Source organism: Electrophorus electricus, chromosome 3 (assembly GCF_013358815.1).
Source record: "Electrophorus electricus isolate fEleEle1 chromosome 3, fEleEle1.pri, whole genome shotgun sequence".
NCBI classification, from domain to species: domain Eukaryota; kingdom Metazoa; phylum Chordata; class Actinopteri; order Gymnotiformes; family Gymnotidae; genus Electrophorus; species Electrophorus electricus.
The window spans coordinates 10,469,990-10,494,100 of record NC_049537.1 but is presented as its reverse complement, the minus strand read 5'-3'; the positions used below and the strand labels follow the sequence as shown (position 1 = coordinate 10,494,100).

The window sequence follows — 24,111 nt, the reverse complement described above, 5'->3', positions numbered from 1 at the left end:
TCATTGTAATAGGGTGCTTATTGGATGCTGGTCTGTGTTCCCAGCTTAGCTTTCAAGGCAGCTCAATTGCTTTTGAAATTGGTAAAAGTATATTCTCATCCACCTGAGTGTATTTCCGTGTATGTGTGTGTGTGTTCCAGGGTATTTATTTGATGAAATAATATCAACATCAGAGTAATAATGTCAAGAATTGCACGTGTGTGTGTGCGTGCGCGTGTGTGCGCGTGCATGCGTACGTGCGTGCGTGCGTGCGTGTGCGTGCGTATGTATGTGTGTGTGTGTGTGTGTGTAGGTAGGTGGGTGTGTTTTTATTAAAAGTTCTAAATGATATTGCTTGTCACAGACAGTATGTTACATTTCGTTCTTGCTCTCCCTCATACTCTCTCTCCATCTTTTGTGCTCTTCCTTTTATCCTGCCCTCTCTCTCTGTCTTGCCCTTGCTCTCTAACCCTCCCTCTCTGCCTCTATCAGTGTCTTCTTTGTCTTTCTCAACCTCGTTTTGCTGATCCCGCAGTATAATTAAATGAGCCCACTTTAGTGCCACTCTTTGTGTTGCCCTCCGTGTTACCCTCAGCAGAAGGATGGATGGATTTAGAGAAAGGTAGAGAGAGAGAGCTTGGCACTGCAACCCAGGGTGAATGTTCTCATCCTGTGACAGGCCCATCAGCCCAGGCAAACAAAGCAGCACCTGTCTCCAAGTGTGAAATGCCTTTCGGTACTCTCTCTCTCTCTCTCTCTCTCTCTCTCTCTCTCTCTCTCTCTGTCTCTCTCTCTCTCACTCTGTCTCTCACACACAGCACCTTTACAAGACATCTCATGCTGAGTTTCCCTTAATGCTTTAGAGACACTTTGTATCTCTGTGTCAAAATCATATTTGTTTGTCCCTTGTATTTGAGTGTCAAGCTAGCAGGTCTCAGTTATCCTTTTATTTCTCCTTTTCATTGTTTCTAATTAAAAAAGTATTTTGACATTGTTGAAGTAACTTACACAAATAGCACTGCATTCACTTACAAGAGCATCACACAAACCAAGACTCTTATGAAAAGAGGTAAAAGGTGACTTGTTTGAAGTCAGCTCAGAAAGATCTCAATGAGGACATATAGGTAGGCTGGTGAGGGGCAAGTGGAGAAAGAAGAGTAAAACTTCCCTATAATACATATTAATATATGGGGTGTATAGTGTAGCCTAACACATAGTGTTAAAAGAGATAAGGGAGCTGCAGGAGACTTATACGATGCGTTAGGAAGTTGTTCAGATGTTGATCATTAATACGAAAGGCACTTTTTAATGAAAGCATTTAAACTTCTCTCTGTGCTACTTTATTGTAGCTGTAGGTATTTACATGTTGGAGTACCATTTAACAGTAAAGTTACTGTTGTACTGTTATCCTTCTTTTCTTAGATAATATTTTAAGTATTTTGAGATCAGATATTAGAGAAATTAAGTAACAACAAATACATGATATTTTTGACATAACCACAAAAGTAGATAAGTCCTCAGAATCATAAATGACTGCCTCTTAGTATTTCATCATAAAACTATGCACCTGTAAAGTGCTTTGCCTTTATAATAATCAGAGTAAGATACTGTATTCCACTGCCTGAAACATACAACCACAGTCCAATATGACATGTTTTAGGTTACCGTGGCAACTGTGGAATCCATGGCAGTCAATTGGGAAGATGGGGAGGTCAGGCACGCGTCACCTCCAGCTGGGCCAGTCTGTCACTTTGCTTTGCCCTGCACCAAAACTCTCTTTCTGTGTTTGGCTTGGCTAGTGCAGTGGATTCCCCAAATCCTGGTGGTGCCCACTGTAGTATAAACCTGGGGGCAGATAGTGTAGTAATTAACTGAGCTCCACACTAAATGTGCTTAATGTCTCTACTAACTTGAAGAACTTTTGAGTCGTGACTGGGGACTGAAACTACTGCATAATTATATATTACATTGAGTTACGAATGTGGTAACCAACGAAAGTTGTAGCAGTTAAATTGCTGGTCATCTACTAAGTTCATTTTAATGTTGAGTAGCCAGGATGAGCAGGACACAAACATGGAGTTGTGCAGTGTTTATTTAGGGCAAATCCGTGGTTGTAATACATAACACAGTCCATAATAACTGGGATACACAGAGACAAAGCTGGAGTACATGGCAAAAGCTAAATAAGAGCAAGTGAAACATGGAATATAACAAAAACACAAGAGCATGTGAGTGAAACATGTATAGAGTCCACTGGTATTGAAAGTGTTCTGTAGGAGTCTTGGCCCATGCGGACAGGGAAGCTTATTTCAGTTGCCACAAATTAGATGGAGGTACTGACAAGCCCATTCTACATCATCCCAGAGATGCTTTATAGGATTAAGATCTGGGGACTGTGAAGGCCACGGAAGCTCACTGCCATGTTCCTGGAACCAATACTATACGACATTACAATCCTTGTGTCATGGTGCAGTGTCCTGCTGAAATTGTCCTTCTGCCATAGGGTAAACAGCTGCCATGAAGCGATTTGGTCAGCCACAGTGCTTAAGGGCACATCGATTCATGCTTCTTGCACCAAATTCCTCCCAACAACATGGTACAACAGAAATCTGGATTCATCTGACCAGTCAATGTTTTTACACTGCTTAGTGATCCAATTTTTGCTCTCTTTTCCTTATTGGAGTCTTGTCTTTCTGTTTCACTTAGACAGCAATGGCACTCAAACTGTTTGTCTGCTGTTGTAGCTTATCTATTCTAAGGAATGACGAGTTGTGCATTGGAGCACTAGCGTTGTATTCAATTGCAGTTTGCTTGACTGTGCACCGCCTGTTCCTCAGAATGATTCTTGACATGTTTACATGATGAGTTGTTTACATCCACAGGATCCCCTTTTGCTTTCTTTGATCACACCATTCCCTGTATGCAGTCAACACTACTGTATGAGAAACTCCAGCTAGACTAGCGCCAATGACAATGCTTCATTCAAAGCTCCAATCACTCAATTTATCTACAGACACTCAAACTTATCTACAGAAAACTAGCTCACCTGACTTTATGCTGCAATCTGGGGTCATGTGTCTAATTTCCAAACAGGGAAGTTCCAATTGTGAAAGGGCAGGTGATTCTAATAAAGTGGCCATTCAGCGTATTTATAAGTACATCAGATTTGGTAGGGGCAACTTGCTGTCCACCAGTTTTATATTTCACATTTTCTATTTCCGTATTAATTGTGAGTAGTGACTCCAGATAAAAGTGTTAAATGATATAGGGACAATTCATTTTGATTCAGCAAAGATGATGTAACAGATTTTTATTGGAAGGTCCTTTATGAACTATTTTTCCTATTTTGTTTTTCCTTTGAAATTATCTAAATGTGGCACTGTTTAAGCGGTTTCCAAAAGAAGGGACTTGCATGCTGTTTTCATAGACTAGGTAATTGCCGAAGTGGGAAAAACAGCGCTTCAATCATTCTGAACAAATTGCCCATGTTTTATTCCATTTATCTTTTTTTAGACTTTGAGTCATTTTGACAATTTAGTGTTCTCCAGATGATGAGTCCGTAGAGAAGAGGTGTTTTTTTCTGTCTATCTCCCAGAAGTGATCCTAATACTTTGAGAATCTTTTTGTCTTTCTTTTTTTTTTGGGGTTGTTTGTCAAATGATAGCTATGAGAAAATATATCAGTTTTTAGAGCTAAGATGACTGCCTGAAGTAGAAAGTGACAGATAAGAGTTGCTGCAGCTGGGATAATGTTTGTGATATTACAACAACAGAAAACTTCACATGCCAGGGACACTAGGGTGACACAAGGGTGGCCTTTTTAATGCCCCCAAAAGACGACATCACCCCCTTCTAAAGGAGGACACATGGAGGTCCAATTTGATCTAGAAATCTATATAATATAATTGTATCTATATAATATAATTGTATTTGTCCTGTCCTTTATTTATTATTGTTTATTTTTTATTTAATGACATTTTGCACTATATTGGACTGTTTGCACTTGTGTAGCATGTTGTCTGTTGCACTGTTGTTTTTGTGTTGCACCATGGTCCTGGAGGAACATCGTTTCATTTTTGTTGTGTACTTGTATATAGCTGAAATGACAATAAAACCTCTTTGAACTTTGAACTTGAACTAATAGTTATTAATCTATATAATATGTAATAAAGTAATATTTTACTCTGCAACTCAAGTTGTTTTTTTTTTTTTTCAGAATTCTCACATCAATGCAAACATTCTAACTGACTAGTATTTAGAATGTGGACTTTCTGCCATTAGCCAGTAGGTGAGGTATGAGGGATCTGTTAAATCAATTAAATGCATGGTGTTTGTTTCACAAGTATATGACCCAGTGACATGATAAACAGTAATAATGGAAAACAACTACCAGTTCACTCCAGATGACAAACTGGTGTTCATCCAGGCATTCTTGCAGACCCAGGACTGGGAGCTGAAAAACCAGACTGTCTGGCCTAAAGCCAGATGTCTGGCCGCCATAAGTCACACTACTGGAGATTGGCCTGAGATGAGCTACCAGTCTGAGAGAGTGAGGGCCATCACAGACTAACTCTGTGACAGATGTAGGCAGTCATCACACCTTTCCGAGCGGCCATTCAGGCAATGCTGCTGGTCAGCTGAATGTACCTGGAGGACATCCTCTATCACTAACTGTTCAGTTCATGGCTCTGTATGAACACAGATGGAGTGAGCCATCTTTCCTTTCCAGTGAGAGCATTCCCAGGCCTTGCAAGGGATTAAACTCAACAAAAAAACATATTGCTGACTGATATTTGTACTGCAAAATGTTTCTGCAGGCTTCAGACTTGGTTTTGATGTTCTGTTATGATTATCGCTTCTGCATCAGTGTGCTAAATATCTCATTTAACAAATCTTTATTCATTTATAGGAATTATAATTATAGGATCCTGTTGACTGAAGATTTATAAATTTAACCCGACTTAAAAACTAATCAGTGTTTTCTGGGTTTGAAAAACTTGTATCTGAAAGTTTATATATATATATATACACATTTATATATACATAGCTACAGTACACTGCAGTTACTCACTTTTAATCTTCTTTATATATATATATATATATATATATATATATATATATATATATATATATATAGAGAGAGAGAGAGAGAGAGAGAGAGAGAGAGAGTGGTTTGTTTGGGGGTGTGTTAGCTTTCATGCTAGTGTATGAGTAGGTACCTTATAACTGAATGTAAAAGCATATGATGAGTCACATGAATGGAGCACTAGCACTTGAGCCTGGCCATGGGCTCCTTCAGGTTCAAGGAATATTCATGTGATACAAATTATGCATGCATATGTCTAAAGTTGTTTAAAACTTTTGCTGAGGACCTGATTTTTAATTCTCATTTGTGTGAAAAGAGCAGATTTACCTTGTAAATTTTACTTGTTTGTGTGAGTTGTGTGTGTGTTTAAAACATACAGAGAGAGAGTTATATTATTTTTAATTTGAATCTGTTTTCAGCATGTACCTTATATGTGTATATGGTGTGTGAGTGACAGTGTGTGTATGTAGTGTTTCTGTGTAGGTGTGTGTGAGTCTACATGTTTAGCTCTGTTGCATAATGGAGTCTGTATTTCTGATTGTATAACCTGTGTGTGGGAGATAGAGTCCTTATGTCCCACTTTTTTCTTTCTCACTCACTCTTTCCCCCTCCCTCCCTCTCTCCCTCCCTCTCTCTCTCTCTCTCTCTCTCTCTCTCTCTCTCTCTCTCTCTCTCTCTCTCTCTCTCTCTCCCTCTCTCTCTCCCTCTCTCTCTCTCTCTCTCCCTCCCTCTCTCTCTCTCTCTCTCTCTCTCTCTCTCTCTCTCTCTCTCTCTCTCTCTCTCTGTGTTCCTTTTCTATGACTAGTCATATTTGACTTTATGATAGTAGAGGTGTAGGAGAGTGTCCAAAGTCTCATTTAAAGTGTGTGTGTGTGTGTGTGTGTGTGTGTGTGTGTGTGTGTGTGTGTGTGTGTGTGTGTGTGTGTGTGTGTGTGTTTAGAGGGGTTTCACTGCAGGACATAGATTAGAGGTAGGTGGGTGAGATATGACTGGAGTTTCCCTGAGAAGCACCAGACACTCCAGTCCCCACGGTCATGTAGAACATTTTGGTCACCCACAGTAACATTCTTATTTCCAGCAGTTACTCTTGAACGTTTTATCTTCAGTTAAATTGCTTTGTGAAGCAGTACAGAATTCAGTCTAATTACATTTTAATGATTTAACCTCTGGGACTTTGGATAAAATTGCTCTTCCTTTCACAAACATTAAATATTATCTGTTATAGCTTTAATTGTGTTTGCTGGAAAATAGATCACTTTAACTGTTGTGACTTAACTCAAGCCAAGTGCAGTTAAGGTCAAAGATTATTAAGCACTGGACTTTAATAGAGGCTCATTTCTCAAAAGCAGTTAGCTTTGTTAAAATAAGAACATTTGAGCTGTATTTTATTAGTAGTTGAAACAAAGACCAGAACCCCTTGAGGATTAATTATGTTATAATTGCCAGTGTGAGGTTTAACTTGTCTTATAGTTCAAAATCCACTGCAGCAGAAGAGGGAAGTTTGTGTTGATACATGGTTTTGCGTGCGTGTGCGTGTGCGTGTGTGTGTGTGTGTGTGTGGGTGGGTGGGTGTATGTGTGTGTGTGTGTGTGTGTGTAAGGGGGAGGGGGTGTTAACAACAACCTGGCAGTGAGGCAAACAAGTCACTGATCCCAATTTCAACCAATTTCAATTGTATTACACCAAGTTCTGGAAAGCAAATCATTGTCATATGAGACCTTGTGTGATGCACTCTTATCTGTGCTGGCAAAAGTGATGCAACTTGCTGAGGCAATCTGGCCATGAGAGGAGGAAATATAGGAGCCCTGACTGTTGCTAAACTGCCTGCTGGCATCATTATCTGTCTAGAAGAGCGTCCATCCACCTACCTGGAGCGCCTCAGCTCCCGGGCTTTGCTGCTCCTGTTAGCTTGTCTGTGGAACAGGCATGCTCACTATAGTCTGAAGAGAGGTGAAGACTAGTTTCAAATCTGCAGTGTGGTTTTATGCAACATGGAGGATGCACAGCACAAGTTTATTATTAAATTATGGATCAACAAAAAATAAATCAAAATAGGTCAAAATGAGTGTAATGATTTTAGTCACATACAGTAATGATATTTTTAGTGTGAAAAACCCATGTGTATTGGTGATGTAGGTAAATACAATGGAATGGGGGTGTGGGTTTGTATGTGCATGGCCATGTATTTATTTGATGATCTGTCCCAGACCCTCTATTTCTCTACTCAGAAAAATCCCAATTACATTTCCATTTAAGTCTAGCTAGAGACAACTAAACACTGTAGGAATTCATTTAGTAATAGGGATTTGTCTGTAGAAAACCTGATAGAGGATTTAATTGAATAGAATTAAGTGTAATTCATTTTGTGCTTGGACTGAGGTCTGTGTGTCTTCTTCCATTTAAAGAATCTAGTTCACAATTCTATGCAGATGCAAATGACAACATGAAGAACTAATTTCAGGTTTAACTGATTACAGGTATTTGTGTACCTACTGTAGCATAATTTACCTGTACGCATAATTTATCTTCCTGATTAAGGACTCTTTGATGTGTCCTTCTGTCCACTGCCCTATGCGTGTACAGTCTGCCTATTACTTTTTTTTGTTGTTTTTCTTGTCAGAGCCATTGCACATTTTCACATCTCATTTTGCAAAGTTTGATTGACTGCAGACCCTTTTTAAACTTGTCATTGTGGCGTAGGATTGAGAGATATGGACAAAAATCAGTGAACCCTTCAATTATTCATGTGCAAGAGAATATTAGCTAAATTCCTCTGAACTGACAAGAAACCATTTAGATTCTAGGTTATATGATGAATTCTCTTTGAAGGAAAACTGTAATCTTAAACTCTGGGATGAATTAGTTTTAAATAAAAGGCTATGTCCAGAACATTACACTCAATCTCCTCTGGAGTGTCAGTCTTCTTTCTGCTTGTCGCAGAGCACTTTCTCAGTCAGGCCTCAGACACAGTCGTACAGCACTATTACAAATGTAACTTAGAATGGAGGGATTCCCCATTCCACTTTCATCTTCTCCAAAGCTTCCATTTAATGAGAAGACAGAGGCATTGATTGCCTCATTCATCTCTGGATATATAATTTTGTCTCTGCAGAATGAATGTGTGGGCGGTGGGTTTTTGCTTAAGCTACACACTGGTAACATTGGTGCATTTCTGCCACCTCTAAGAGCCATTGATAGCAAAAGTGCTTCCTGCATGTCAAATTACAAAAGACTGCCATACATGATGATCTTTGTGGCTGGGTTTATAGAATTATGCGTAGCCCTGTAAGTAGACATTAAGTCTTATTGCCCCTTTCTTTCTTTTTCTTTCTCTTTCTTTTTCTTTCGTTCTTTCTTTCTTTCTTTCTTTCTTTCTTTCTTTCTTTCTTTCTTTCTTTCTTTCTTTCTCACCACTCATGATGAATATTGAATCCTGTCTCCTCAATTTTCTTCCCGTGCTGTTTACAGCACAGTTTTTTTTCTTTTCCTGCTACCCTACCCTTTTCTGCGACTGAGCAAGGCGTGCTTTATCCACATGATGCCATCACTGCCAGGGCGAATATCGAGTGAGAAGCACTGGGTTGGGGTGTGGAGCTGAGGTACTGAGCGATAGGAAGCCTCCTGTGGACTGAAGATGGAGGCTGACTAGGTTTGCAGCTCAGCCCCTTAGACCTCTCTCTGTGCTGTGCTGACTTCCTCCCTCTTGCTGCATTTGAATGGGCAGCCTACATTCGTCTTTATTCACAGTGCACACTGTTAAAATGCAGTCTAGGTCAGGCCGTGATGAGGAAGGTGTGTGAAATATATGTGTATGATATATGAGAGTGTGTAAGTGCAAAAGAAATGCAAAAGAGCAGCAAACAGCAAATAAATCTCTAAACCCTAAACCCCTAACTTAGCTCCACCTAAATGAAGATAAACAAACACAAACTACTTCCTTCATTAATTCCTGCATTATTCAGACAATATAGACAAAGCCAAATCCTACAAAATGGAAGCCACACCCTACTGCCAGTGAGACGATTTGGTGGTTTTTATATATATATATATATACATATATACACACACACACACACACACACACACACACACACACACTGCCTGGCCAAAAAAAAGGTCACGACCTGGATTTAACTAAGCAAATAGGTAAGATAATTGGATAATTACTGCATGGGTGATTATGTTTCAGCTGGCAACAAGTTATTTAACATTAACTGATGCAGTGAGTAGCTTCTCATTTGTTAAACAACCATGTCGAAAGACACATCCTGTGGTCGTGGAAAAGATGTTAATCTGTTTCAGAAGGGTCAAATTATTGGCATGCATCAAGCAGAAAAAACATCTAAGGAGATTGCTGAAACTACTAAAATCGGATTAGGAACTGTCCAACGCATTATTAAAAAGTGGAAGGACAGTGGGGAAACATCATCTTCGAGGAAGGAATGTGGTCAGAAAAAAATCTTGAATGATCGTGATCGGCGATCACTTAAACGTGAGCTGAAATCAAAGAGTAGAAAAACAACAGTAGAACTCAGGGATATGTTTAATAGTGAAAGCAGGAGCATTTCCACATGCACAATGCGAAGGGAACTCAAGGGATAGGGACTAAACAGCTGTGTAGCCTTAAGAAAGCCACTTGTCAGTGAGGCTAACCGGGAAAACAGCTTCAATTTGCTAGGGAGCATAAAGATTGAACTCTGGAGCAATGGAAGAAGGTCATGTGGTCTGATGAGTCCAGATTTACCCTGTTCCAGAGTGATGGGTGCATCAGGGCAAGAAGAGAGGCTGCTGAAGTGATGCACCCATCATGCCTAGTGCCTACCGCACAAGCCTGTGGGGGCAGTGCTATGATCTGGGCTTGCTGCAGTTGGTCAGGTCTAGGTTCAGCAACGTTATGTGCCCAAAGAATGAGGTCAGCTGACTACCTGAATATACTGAATGACCAGGTTATTCCATCAATGGATTTTTTCTTCCCTGATGGCATGGACATATTCCAAGATGACAATACCAGGATTCATCAGGCTCAAATTGTGAAAGAGTGGTTCTGGGAGCATGAGACATCATTTTCACACATGGATTGGCCACCACAGAGTCCAGACCTGAACCCTATTGAGAATCTTTGGGATGTGCTGGAGAAGACTTTGTGCAGTGGTCCAAATCTCCCATCATCAATACAATATGGGGAAAAATTAATGCAGCTCTGGACAGAAATAAATGTTGTGACATTGCAGACGCTTGTGGAAATGATGCCACAGCAAATGCGTGCCGTAATCAAAGCAGTCCAACAAAATATTAGTGTGTGTGACCTTTTTTTTGGCCAGACAGTGTATATATATATATATATATATATATATATATATAAACCACCATAGGTAAACCCATATGTGCCACTAATAATATAAGAAAGATAACTGCATACAGAGACGCATCAGCTTTTCTATTGTATTGCTGACTATTAGTTTAATGAGTTATCGCATGCTCTCTGCCTTTCACTCTCTTTTTGTTCTTTCCAGTGGGATTCCAGGGAAGAAGTGTGGCACCATCATCTTAGCTGCAGAAGAGCTCAGCAACTGCAGGGTCAGTTCACCAGCACATTCACGCATACACACACACATAACACATCAACAGGTCTCAAAGCTTAATTATCATGCCACAGATGAGGTCACCTGTGGCACTGATCAGTAATAGAACCGATTCTAAATCAGATTGCAGGGCCAGATTTTCATTCTAAAAACAATGAGTTCTATTTTAGTGGGGTCAACGGAGTTTCACCACTATTACTCTAACCACTATTATTAGTAGTCTATTGCAAAAAAATGTAAGTATACGAATATATGCATTTCAGATTTGGGGGCAGCATGACAAATGACCTTAGAAACACTATATATACATATACAGATGACTGTCCAAAGTCTAGGGCCTCTCTATTGTCATAAACAGTTTGTGTTAGGTAATCTTTAGCCCTTAACATATCTATACCCTTTATATCACATATGAATATATTCAGTGGATATATACTGCACTTTAATGAAAATAACAGCTGTGTGAATCTGCTTGTGCCTTTAAACACTGGGATATTTTGGTTGTTTCCAGTAATTTTATTAATTTTGTTACTTCTGAGATGTGATATTTATAATTATTCTATGTAATTATTAGTAGCGGACACTTGAACTGAGTCAAGGCAATCAGTGTAGCCTATATTTACTTTTTCCCATTCACACTTAAGACTATGCTGACATAAATATAATCATAATAATGTGCTGAAGAAAGCAGAAGATTGCCAGTGTGAAACATCAGCACTGGTTCTTCATGATAATTATGATTATAAAATGATACAGAGTGAAAGAGATGCTTGTTCATTGTTTATTCTTCTGGAAACAATTTTTAATAAACTATTTTCATTATTCTCTCAAAATTGTATTTTTTAATCAGAGGTTATACCAGGGTATCTCAGCATCTAATAATAAATATGTTTAAAAATATACAAACTGATTCTGGTAGAATAGAAAGGATTAACATGTTACTTAAATAAATGTGAATCTAAAGGAACTAATGGAATGTAGTCCCCCTTAAAAAACATGAATAATTTATTTTAGACTTTTTTCATATTTTCTCTTGGAATAATTAGAAGCAGCAATTAATAGAAGTGGATGGTGAGATGATTGCCTGTTCCTGCAGTCAGCCAGACCATAATGGTCTGAATAATGAGAGAGTTGGACTCCAACAGAGATGTTACTGTACGCATGTTACATAAGCCTTCATAAGAGGAACTGAAAAGTTACAGTCATGAAGTGTAAAACAGTAGTGATTAGAATCCTATCATTTCTCCCTGAAACACTCATGTTCATGTTTTTCTCAAAAATAACATTCATTCATTTTCTGAATGTTTTAGTTTTCAAATGTTTTTTTCATTGTTCTTGATGCTTGTTTTGTTTTTGTGTATGTATCGCACAACAAAACAAAGCTTCCATATACTTCCATAGGATTCCATAGGAATCAGTTGTGTATAGCTGTCACAATACGGCCCCTCCTCCCAAACGTCTCTGTGTGTGTGTGTGTGTTCATCTGGTTGGCCACGCCTTCCTTGTGTTTCACACCTGCTCCTCGTTGTGTATCATTAGTGTGTGTGTATATTAGACTTTTATCCAAATGTGAATGTCGTCAATGTTTGACTATGATAGCCTATGAGCTACGTCTTCGTTGTCTTGTGTGAAAATAAACATGTTTTGGTTTTATGTGACACGTCCCCGCATGCTGCTCTAACTCCTCATCATGGCAATATCGTTGCATCCGATTTCGGAATCACATGTTCAACTGTACTGGAAAGTGATGACACATTGATGATGATTATCCGTTCAGTCGGACCCGACTTTAGGTCTCTTTATGAGACATCATTTTCCAAGCTTTCCTATTTTTGACAGCTTCTTTCAGTTCTTTTATTTGGATGTTCATGTCAGCCTTGATTGTATCTAACCAACGTCTTCTTTGGCATCCTCTTCTTCTGGACCCACTGGCAATGCTGAGCATTAATAATGTTTCCAGGGAATTGGCTGGCATGACATGTCCGAAATAGGAGAGCTGCTGCTTGGTGATTTTGCCCTCTAATGATGTTCTTGGTTTGACATGCTCTAGAACTGTTTGTGACCATATCCGTCCACAAGATGCACAGCATTCGCCTCCAACACCATAGCTCAAAAGCAGCAATTTTCCTTCTGTCTGCCTTTTTCAGGGTCCAGCTTTCACATGCGTACAAGGAAATCGGAAATATGATTGCATTGACCATGCGGATTGTAGTTGCAATGGTAATATCTTTACTCTTCCATATCTTTGCCATCCCTTGCATTGCACTGCGGCCAAGTGCGATTCTTCATTTGATTTCTGGCCCTGGTTCGCCACTGCAGTTGATCTTGGATCCTAGGAAGATGAAGTCTTGAACCGATTCAATTTCTTCATTGTCGATTTTTATGTGGACTCTACCATTGCCTGTTGTTGTCAGTACTTTTGTTTTCTTGATATTCAGGTACAGTCCCATGAATTTTAGGTCTTTTACGCTTTCTGCAAGCAAAGTCATGCCATCAGCGTATTGAAGATTATTGATATTTCTCCCACCAATTTTCACTACAATTGATGATTCATCCAAACTGCATCTCCTCATAATCTTTTCGGCATACAGATTGAACAGGACTGGCGATAGAATGCAGCCTTGTCGCACTCCTTTATTGATCTCAAACCAGTCATTGTTTCCAAAAGCTGTTCTGACTGTAGCTTCTTGTCTTGTATCGAGCAACTGAATTAGTTTTACCAGATGTCCTGGGATGCCCATTTCCTTCAGACATTTCCACAGCTTGACGTGTTCAACACAGTCAAAAGCTTTGCTGTAGTCAATAAAACACATGTACACATCCTTTTGATATTCACGGGTGTTCTCCATAATCCAGCGCAGGTTTGCAATTTGATCTCTAGTTCCGCGTCCCTTCCGAAATCCAGCTTGAATGTCTGGGAGCTCCCTTTCAGTTAATGTAGCCATGCCTTTCTGAATAATCTTCAGTAGAATTTTACTTGCATGTGATATAAATGCGATGGTCCGATAGTTGCCGCATTCTTGCGTATGACCGTTTTTGTGTAACGGGACAAAGGCTGATCTTGTCCGATCTTTGGGCCATGATTTAGTCTTCCAGATCTGTTGGCAGAGTGTTGTTAACACTTGGGTTGGCACTGGCTTGAGTAATTCAGCTGGTATGTTATCAGTGCCTGGTGCCTTCATGTTTGATAGTTATTTCAGAGCGCAGGCTACTTCTTCCTCCGAAATATCTGGCTCTTGCTCGATTGTGTCTTCTTGAATAGCTTCTTGATTTGCTTGATTGCCCGCATACAATTCTGTTGTACATTCTTGCCACCTTTGCTTTATTTCATCTTCATTCTGCAGTACTTTGCCATTCAAATCTTTGATGGTCGCTGCTTTGCGAGGTGCAAAGGGTGCCCGTGCCTGTTTAATATGTGCAAAGAGCTCCCGAGTGTGACCTTGCTTGTTAGCATCTTCCAATTTAGTGCACCGAGTATTCCAGTAGTGCTCTTTATCACGCCTCGCTTCCCTTTGAAATTCCGCATTCAGCAATCTGAATTCAATGCTCTTTGCTGTGGATTTGGCTGCACGTCTTTTGTTGGCAGTTTCAATCATTGCATCTGAGAGCCATTGCAGTCTTTTTGCTAGTTTTTTTCATGGAATAGTTTGCTTTGCTGTGTCTGTTATAATTGATTTAATTCTTTCCCACAGTTCCACTGGATCTTTCACGTTTGTGTCTAGTATCTGAAATCAATTTTTTATTTTAACTGCATATTGAACTGGAATGTTATTTGTGTCAAACATCACAAAACATCGAGACCTTTTGAGGGTGTTAAATCATAGTTTGATTCGTGCAACAAGCAGCTGATGGTCAGAACCACAATCCACACCAGGGAGCGTTTTGACTGCTTGACGGTCACCAGCCTCATTCCGTTCTCCTAGTCCGAATTTTCCTACAACAGGTTTTTCCTCTCCCGCACCTACTTTTGCATTGAAATCCCTGGCAATGAAGATGGTATCCTTGGCGGGGACTTGGTTAATTGCTTGCTGGAGATCCCCATAGAATTTTTCTACATCTTCTTCCTCTGCGTCTGTGGTGGGTGCATAAACCTGCAGGATCGTAAGTGAGCGAGGCTTTGCATTGAAGTGAACAGAAATGACTCTGTCGCTGATGGCGTTACAACATTGGACGGCCTTAGCAATTTTCCTATTTGCTATATGGGCTACTCCATTGCGTTTGATGTTATCATTTCCAGAGTAGTAAACTGTGTAATTATTGCTGTTGAGATAGCCACTGCCTTTCCAGAGAAAGGCTAATACCAAGAATGTCAATGCTGAGTTGTTCCATTTCAGCTTTGACTATGTCCAGTTTGCCTGTATTCAGGCCATGGACGTTCAAAAGTTGTGAATCTTCGTTAAATGCAGGCAATTTCTTTCACCTGGGGTAGCATCAGCAGACTGGAGTCCACAAGGCTTTGTCCAGCTCACATCATTAGATCCCAAACTACTTGAAATTCATCCTTGTTCTTGTGCTTCCCTGGTCGATTGTTGGGTGCTTTCCGGCCCAGGGGGCCCACCTTCCGGCACCATATCTGAGTCTCTTTGGTTTTGTTCCATAAAGTATTTTGGCAATAATAGTGGAGTAGTTTGCCATTGCTTTCTCCACCCCTCCCCATTTATCCGGGCTTGGGACCGGCATGTAGTTGTTGCCAGCCACATGGCTGGGTTGATGACACATTACTACCTACAATTTAGGGAGTCAAAAACAATGGAACTGCCACAAAAGTATTTTATTTTTTACACCTATTCATTTTAATGCTTGGTCATGCTTTAAATAATTAATTGACAAATTCTGAACACTACTGATCTGCATCTAGTACTATATTGTACTGCATTTAACTTTTATTTTACATGTTAATTTGAATTTGTATTTTTCCTCATTTCACCTGAAATTAATTCCTGGCTACACCGCTGCTACTGACAACATACAAATGAACACAGAGCTGTAAAATTGTACCAGGTAACAGCATATTAGTAGAACATTTAATCAATGCATTACAGTTTCCAAATTATATTTTACTGTCTCTTTAACCACTTATGGAAGTAATCATATGTTCCTTTAGATGAAGGCATTTTAAAAATATGAAATATGAAGGAAAGTCTGAGAAAAAGATTTTTTTTTTCCTTAAAGATGAAACAATTAAAGTAATTAAATTAAAATTAAATAGTGAGGCATAGTGGGGTTTTTTTTTAAACTATTGTTAAAGTGATATTTCAAATTCTGCTAATCACTGTATATTCTCTGATAAACTTCCCTTCACTGTGGAATTAAATGACAGGTTGGACAGCATCAAGCATTTGTCAGTATGAGGTCAAAAATGGTGTGAGAGCTGTTGTCAAGAGTGCTTTGGGTAAAACACTGATAGAAAGATAGCAGAGTGCTCTGCTGCTGAAAGTCAGATTCAAACTCCAGTTGGTGCCATGTGCCATCTGTCACTGGGTTTCCCCGAGAACAGAACTGGCTTCATTTTCAGTGAGAGCGAAGGACAGCAAGTTCCTTACAACATATCACTATATGACTCACTAGCCAGTCAAGTTTGGCAGCCTCCAGTGCATAGAGCTCAGTAATACTGCGTGCTCTGGATTTTAAAGAGATGGAAGTGCATGTGTTCTAGGTCTTACCCTCCCAATCCATCACGATTTTTGCTTAGAGGCCAACAGGACTGCAGTGTGAAATATCAATGAATAAATTAGATGAGTCACATTACTGTGGCATATTGCTAACAGTCTGCTTGTCTGGGCAGTTACAACACATTCCTTTGGGCTTTCAAACACCCAACACCCGTCTTATGCCAATAAAATAAACAAATGCTTCAAGCATTTATTTTATAAGCTTTTGACAAAACTCAGCTGCAGGCTTCAAGCTTCTTTTTAGTTGCTTTGAGTAAACAGCCACCGATGCTATATAACATTATCAATATTACTTTACAGTGCTGTTTGCTATCAGAAGCACTGCCTCCTCACTGCTGCTTACTGTCTTGGAAAAAATACTTTGTTCACAGTATTATGGTTATAAAGAATGATTATACAAGACAGTTACCCACACAACTATATTGCAGTAATTGCACAAACTTTAGCATGTTTTTTTTATCCGTATCTGCTCCTATATGCAATATTTTCGTGCGGAATTTCAGTGCAACACTTCATGCCAGATATATATATATATATCCTCATTTTTAATAACTTGAAAAAGCTTAAAACCCTTCATAAGTGGAAGGCTAATGCAGATGAGATTATGGATGATGGATATGAAAAATATGCAGTTCACATTAATATGGTAAATAGAGAGAAATATGGAAAAATGACAGGGTGTATTTGTTTTTATCAGTGCTTTGCTGCCTGCGATTCCAACAGGATCAAACCCTCATTACAGCATATTTACACAAGGCATATGAGATGTTTTATTTTACACATTTTAGGAGAGAAAGAGAGTGAGAGAGAGAGAGAGAGAGAGAGAGAGAGAGAGAGAGAGAGAGAGAGAGAGTGTGTGTGTGTGTGTGTGTGTGATAATTTATTTTGTAGAGCAGGAATTATGTAAAATATGATTTCCTTTAGGGTTTTGAGGCCTGTGTTAATCTGTCCTTGAAGAGTAACTTCACCTTTTATGTTGGCTCAGTCTTCTGTCTTGTTTGTGTAATGTGTGGGGAAATATTTCAGAAGAAGAAGAGGAAATTCTTCAGCTTCCTGCAATGCAAATTTGCATGAGCATTTTTCCATTTGCTTTTCCAATCAGCACCTCTTTCTATTTCTTTATCCCTGCAGGATATTGCAACTATGCAGCTGTGTGCCAATAAACTGGACAAGAAGGACTTTTTTGGCAAGTCTGATCCCTTTCTGGTGTTCTACCGCAGCAATGAGGATGGAACGTGAGTGAAAATGCAAATCAGGGAGATTTCTTTATATCTCTTCCCCATTTATTCAATTTACACATGTATCTCTCATTCTGCATACTGCAACCAAACAATTTATTGGCGCTTTAACAATCTGGAAAAAAAGTATAAACAGATACTATCTATCTTGGCATGTATATTACAATTCATTTTATGAGGAACATCTTGTATGTGGTAGGTTCACTATCTGCCATAAGACAGAGGTGGTCAAAAACAACCTCAACCCTGTATGGCAACCCTTCACCATCCCTGTGCGTGCACTGTGTAATGGTGACTACGACAGGTGAGCTGATCTAGATCTCTATGGTGAACCTGTTCATAGTAAGTCTGCTCATCGATGCGATTTTGAGTTTTACAAGCATGTTAATCTTCTTTTCCATTTTGAACTAATGTAGAGCTTATAATATGGTTATTAAACTTCAGAAAATATTCTGACCATTCTTAAACCATTACAGGCTATGCTCAGCCTAGTCTGAACCCAGGAGCAGTCTAGCCTGGGGAATTATCCATATTTCTATCTGACCTTGTGTATGACTGGATCTCCTTCAGCCCCAGAGAAGAGGATTGTGGGATTTGTTGTGTTCTCAGTGGTGGGTAGAATAATGCCAGCAGTCGGCCGATTATTTCATTAGGCCAGCACTGGTATTATTGCACTCAACACTGAGATTTCTAATAAACACACACTCAGACACACACACACATGCATGCATGCACGCACACGCACATGCACCCATGAGCATACACACACACACACACACACACACACACACACACACATGCACACACACACCCTCACACACACACACACGCATGTGCGCACACACACATGCACACACACACAGCATCTTCAAACACATAAAAACATAAATACAAAAATATTGCATAGGCACACAAAACTTCAAATGTCATTCCTATGAAATAGTCAGAAAACGTGCAACCAACCAAGCTCATAAAAATGTTCATGAGTTTGAGCGTTTGTCCCTTTTCAGATGCAAAGCAAAATTGCACCTACTTTCGCCAGGATAACGTTGAAAATCACTCTGCTGGCATGGGCTTTTGCTGTTGAAGATTGGGGAGGGGGGACAGAGTGGGAGTTCTTTGTATGTGTGTGTGATTAGGCTGTAGGTGATTTCCCTACTATTGTTTGTAAATATCTGCTTTGCCCATAACAGACTGTACTGAATCTGATCAGCAAGCATAATGTCCCCAAGATATACCTATATTTGTCTGGTTTTGTTCACTGAGCTTTTAAGATATTGAAAATATATGTGTTGTATTTTTCACTCTGGTTGTGTAACAGGTGGTTACCATCTATCACACCCTCTTTTGGATTCTTTCTCTTGTCGCTATGCATCTCTTTCACTTTCTTTTCATCTCTGAACTTCCCACAGGACTGTTAAGGTGGATGTGTATGACTGGGATAGAGATGGAAGGTAGGTCTCATTTCTTGTATTTTTTATTGGTTTTTTTTTACTAGATATCATCTCCTCTAGCTTTTCCCCCACTAGCCAAGGCTATCTGAAAGTTGGAAAGTCGGAAAATCAAAGTGAATGGACCAGCGTGTGATGGATAGGCTCCTCATTTTACATGACTTTCAGAACTAGGAAGAGTAGGGACGGAGGAGGAGGCCATAAAGATCAGGGCCAGTGGAGTCCAAAGCAGATTGTGTGGGATATGAAAGATGGGTCATTGCATGTGAAATGAAACAGGGTTTTTTCCTCCAAAACCTTGACCTTATTCACTCATTCGGTGATCACACAGACACACACACACACACACTTGTGTGCAACCTTCATCTCATATGGCACCCCCCGCAAATATCAAAAGGTTAGGGGAGGGGGCTTTTTTTCATTAACTGCATTACTATGCTATTACAGTGAATGGGAAGGAATGTTCTTTTTATGACTCTGGAAAAATGTTACTCAAATAATAAAAGGTTGAGAGGATATAGATTGAGATCTACTCGTAACCGAGTAGAAAATATCTCCCTCCCTTCTCTTTCTCTCTCTTTCAAACTGCATTTGAAATATTTGAACTTTTGCCATAAAAACCCTTTCTGTAAATACACATAATGCACATCAGTACATTTTACATTTTTGTACATTATACATGCATTCTGCACTATGAACTGCAATACTATATACCACACATACTTCTTTTACATTTTCCTGTTCTGCCATACATGTAGCCTGAGTCTCACTAGAAGCATTTCAGTGTATGATGTCTCTGACATGCTGTGCATATGAAATACAAAAAGATTGACTTTGCCTTTGACTTTTTCTCCTGTAGTCATGACTTTATTGGAGAGTTCACTACAAGTTATAGAGAGCTCTCCAGAGGTCAGAGCCAGTTTAATGTGTATGAGGTAAGGGTGGGTAACGCTGGCTACAAGCTGTGTGTGATGATAACATCCCAGTCATACTTAGAATTCAATACCACGAACTGTTTGATTCACTGATTTAATGTGTGGTATCTGGTATTTAATATGTACCGCCATATACGCATCTTCCCTTCTTCAGGTTTTGAATCCCAAAAAGAAAGGAAAGAAAAAGAAATATGTGAATTCTGGCACAGTAAGTGTCTGGTCTGTTGCAACACATTTTATTTCTGTGTGTGTGTGTGTGTGTGTGTAGAAAAGTGTTTTTACGTATGCATGTCTGTGCTTCATTAAGAGTGCTACCTTTCTTTCTCTGAAGGTGACGCTTCTGTCGTTTAAGGTTGAATCTGAATACACATTTGTAGACTTCATCAGAGGAGGGTAAGTACAAGAATCATGCTTTCTGATTGAAATGCCCTTGGGTGGGATTGCACATATCTACACTTCATTATCTGTTAGCTGACGATTTATTAACTTTTATTTCAACTGCATTGCACCTAAATATGCTGTGTTATCAAAGCAGTGCCAAGATAGAGTCGGATCAGTGGAAACTAGTGGAAAAAGTTAAATTTAAACTGCCAAACATGTTTCTTGTAATCTCATATATGAATAGGCCTATGTTTTCTAAATTAGTAGTCTCTCATATATGGCAGAACTCCCATAACCATTTTAACATCAGCTTTAGCAAATTACATAATGAAGTGTAAAAAAAGTATTTTTCCCCACTCTAGTTAACTGAGCTCTTTAATGTAAACTAGCATATTAGATGATAAACAGCCGGCTGGGATGTTGGAAACAGCCATAGCTCCCAGGGTTTCCATTGTCATCAGGACTCTTATGTTAGATCAGTACTGTTTAATTTAGATTAATGTGTCTGTTTAATTTAGATTAATGTGTCTGTGTTAAAGGCTCCAATATAAACAATATGATCCCTTTCATTAAATACAAAGCTGCCATAAATATTCACTGAACATTTTTCAAGTCTACCCGCTACTTTTTTAGCATAAATAATATAGATAAGATCAATGGTATTCACTCAAGTATTGAAGGCAACTGTAAATAAATATACACATATCAATATTGATATTAAAAAAAATAGATATTTTCAGGTAAAGCAATATCAAACTTTTTTATATACAGCATTTGCATCAATAAGTGAATTATTAGAAATCTTTCTATTAAGTTAACAAGTAAATTAAGTAATTGCTCTTTTAATCCTAGGGACTCTTACCAAGCATAAGGATAACGCTCACTCAGTTCCTGATGCATGTAAAGCATTCTGCACATATTCTAACAAGAAAACATACTTAATGGTCAATATGTCATCTGTTCCCAAGTATTATTTTCCTAATAATAATAATAATAATAATAGTGTATTTGTCCAGAGGTTCATGAGAATATGCAAGTATATGGTCTTATTGGTATGCATGGAATTCGGGCCTACATTTTGAAAAACTGCCTTGCTTTGCTGTGGAGTGTGGATTGGGACAAATGCACAGAAGGAAGCATCCCTTCAGCCCTTTCAATTTCCAAGATCTGCTAGGCACATGGCTTCCTGTTTTTTGAAGCAACACATTCTTCAGCTTTTAATTGAGTTAGAATGCCTTGTGCTTTGTGTCAGGTGCAGATTAAGCAGCATCTCAGAGTCATGCTGTAGTGATGACCCTATGGGCTTTCCAACCACATTGTGACTGTGGTTTCCAGTAATGGGCTTTCCAGCCACAGTGCAACTGTGGTATCCTGTAGTGGGCTTTCCAGCCACAGTGTGACTGTGGTTTCCAGTAATGGGCATTCCAGCCAAGCATGACTGTGAACTCCTGTAGTGGGCTTTCCAGCTACAGTGTGACTATGATCTCCTGTTTCATGCTGCTGTGTGCAGCTTTGTCAGCGGTGATCTTAGTACTAAGGATTAGTTTAGATCATAATCATAAGAAAAAAACTAGCACCACTAACACACCTTTACTACCTGTAACATTAAAGCATGAGCGGTATTTAAAATAATCAGTTTTGATTAATATATTTTAGGAAGAGAGAGCTGCAGATTCCTCAACATGGCCTTGTTTATGTTCTTAAAGCTATGGTGCATTTTGTAGTGGTTTTAACACCTTTAATAAATTGTCAATTACAGTTGATAAAATTAATTGGGGCACCACCCTGATTAAAAGGGAAACATTTATTCATTTTAATGAATTTATAAATGATTAATAATTCAATCTCAATTCATGAAAGTCACCAATTTGATACGTGATTACTTCTTGTCTACCAAACATTAGAATAGCCCTCTCGACTCACAGGTTGTAATAACCAAGGTATGTTTATTGAATTAGCAGAGATAGGAAAAACATGCACAACAATCCTTAACTAAAATTCTACCAATGACTAGGAGATCGAGTTCACTAGAACAACAATCCTAACAATGCAACCAAGCAAAATGTAACACAAGTAATTTGTGGTGGATAAAGATATCTAACTAGACTAAAAAATGAAAGAGAGAAGAAACAAAAAGGGAAAAGAAACTGTTTTACAGTCCACAGGGATGACCAACCATGTAATCTACTTATCAACCAACAAGACCAATAGGAAACGTATGAATTAATCAAAATTCGTGATGCAAGCATAACTGAAGTATAAGACGAGAGTCAGGAGAACAAGATAAAGCTGTTGTGAATCAGTTGAAGGGAGAACTATTTATAAAACTGAGGAGGCTGTAGCACAGATGAGAGTAAAGCGTTAACTGATCTATTTTGATGTAGAAACAATAAGTTACTATTAATACGAATTGGTAATGTAAAAAGGGTCCTTACAAATCACTGGCGCTCAACCCTGTAGAACCGTCTGGGAGGGGCACAGGGGAAGAGAAGAGTGTGTTCCACTGGGGTTGTCCGCATGGTGCTGAGAAAAAGAGAACGCATCCATCTATCTTTGGGCTGTTGGTTGTCATACTCGGAGAGAGGGTCATTCTTTCATCCAACCACAGGAATGGCACCTAAAAAGAGCATCCTTTCCTTGAAATCTTCTGATGGTTCAGAGTGAGAAAGGCTGCTTTTTCTTGATACTGTTCTGGATAGCAGTGCATGAGCGATGAAGGCTGATGATGGTGAGAAGACTAGGATTCTTGAACCGAGGAATTAGACCTTCGGAGCTGGCTCAGACAGAGAGCCATAGGCCATCGCAGGCAGGTCTTTCTGAAGAAGGAGTTTGGATTTGTTACCAGCAGGAAAATGGGACTCCTGTCTTAATCAACCCATCCAGACGAGTTTGCTTGATATAAGCCATGATGACCAAATTCCAATGAATACACAAGATAAGAAACTAGAAAACTAATAAACAAGGAAAAAAACATTAAAAATTTAAATACGTTAAAATAAACTAAGACAGCCTGAGATTCGAGTCTTTCTAGCCGCTTAGCAAGAGGTGATTCACTTAGTTAATGAAATAGAATTTGTTGGAGTTTTTGTCTCACCTCACAGACGTGTTGTGGAACTTTATTGTGTAATTGGTTCATACAGAATTTCTAGTAAATACAGTTAGGACTGATTAACAGTTAGTTTACAAAAGGCATGAGGTAAGCAACATACCAGTGAAGTGATCTGGGGGCATAATGCAAATTAATTAAGAACAGGTAAGGAATCGAATAATGAAACAGTAGACACTTTGCAAATAATAGGAGCAAACATCACAGTTTGGAGATTATATTAAAATAACCACACATTACTGGCTGATTATCATTTGACAACATAGTAGGTTAAATGGCAAGTTGTTACTTGGTGAATCTGTGGGAAAGAGAAACATAAGAGAAAAACGTAAGAGAAACATATATATCTGTGGGATGAGAAAAGATGGTTGTCCTGGTATGGGTTGGAGTCTGATGGATTTTATGGTCACAGTTCCTTGGAGTATGACCAGGCTGGTTAGAGCTGCTCTCCTTCCAATCTGTGGGTTTTATGACACCTAAGTAAAGGGGGAAAGGGTCAGAAGGCCAGGCCATCTTGATAGCTAGGCCATTTATATCTCTGTCGCTCAACATCAAGACACCAGCAGGGTCCTGGGTCCTGTCTGTGGCCCAGGGGTGAGAGAAAGCCCGCCCTGACCAGGTCAAAGTTTCACAGGGGAATAATTTGTAGTCTATCTTCACTACAATTTAAAGGTTTTAATGA

General features: G+C 39.2%; 1 protein-coding gene across 3 annotated transcripts in view; it reads left to right on the top strand.

The window, feature by feature from the left end:
- Positions 1–24,111, top strand: part of LOC113581555 (copine-9) — an 89,327-nt gene that overhangs the window by 53,244 nt on the left and 11,972 nt on the right. For all 3 annotated transcript variants that reach the window (XM_027016774.2, XM_027016772.2, XM_027016773.2), the window contains 7 exons: positions 10,578–10,641; positions 17,450–17,553; positions 17,756–17,860; positions 18,969–19,010; positions 19,867–19,942; positions 20,097–20,150; positions 20,274–20,335. In XM_027016774.2, coding sequence (XP_026872575.1) covers positions 10,578–10,641; positions 17,450–17,553; positions 17,756–17,860; positions 18,969–19,010; positions 19,867–19,942; positions 20,097–20,150; positions 20,274–20,335 — 507 coding nt within the window. The remainder of the gene's footprint in view (positions 1–10,577; positions 10,642–17,449; positions 17,554–17,755; positions 17,861–18,968; positions 19,011–19,866; positions 19,943–20,096; positions 20,151–20,273; positions 20,336–24,111) is intronic.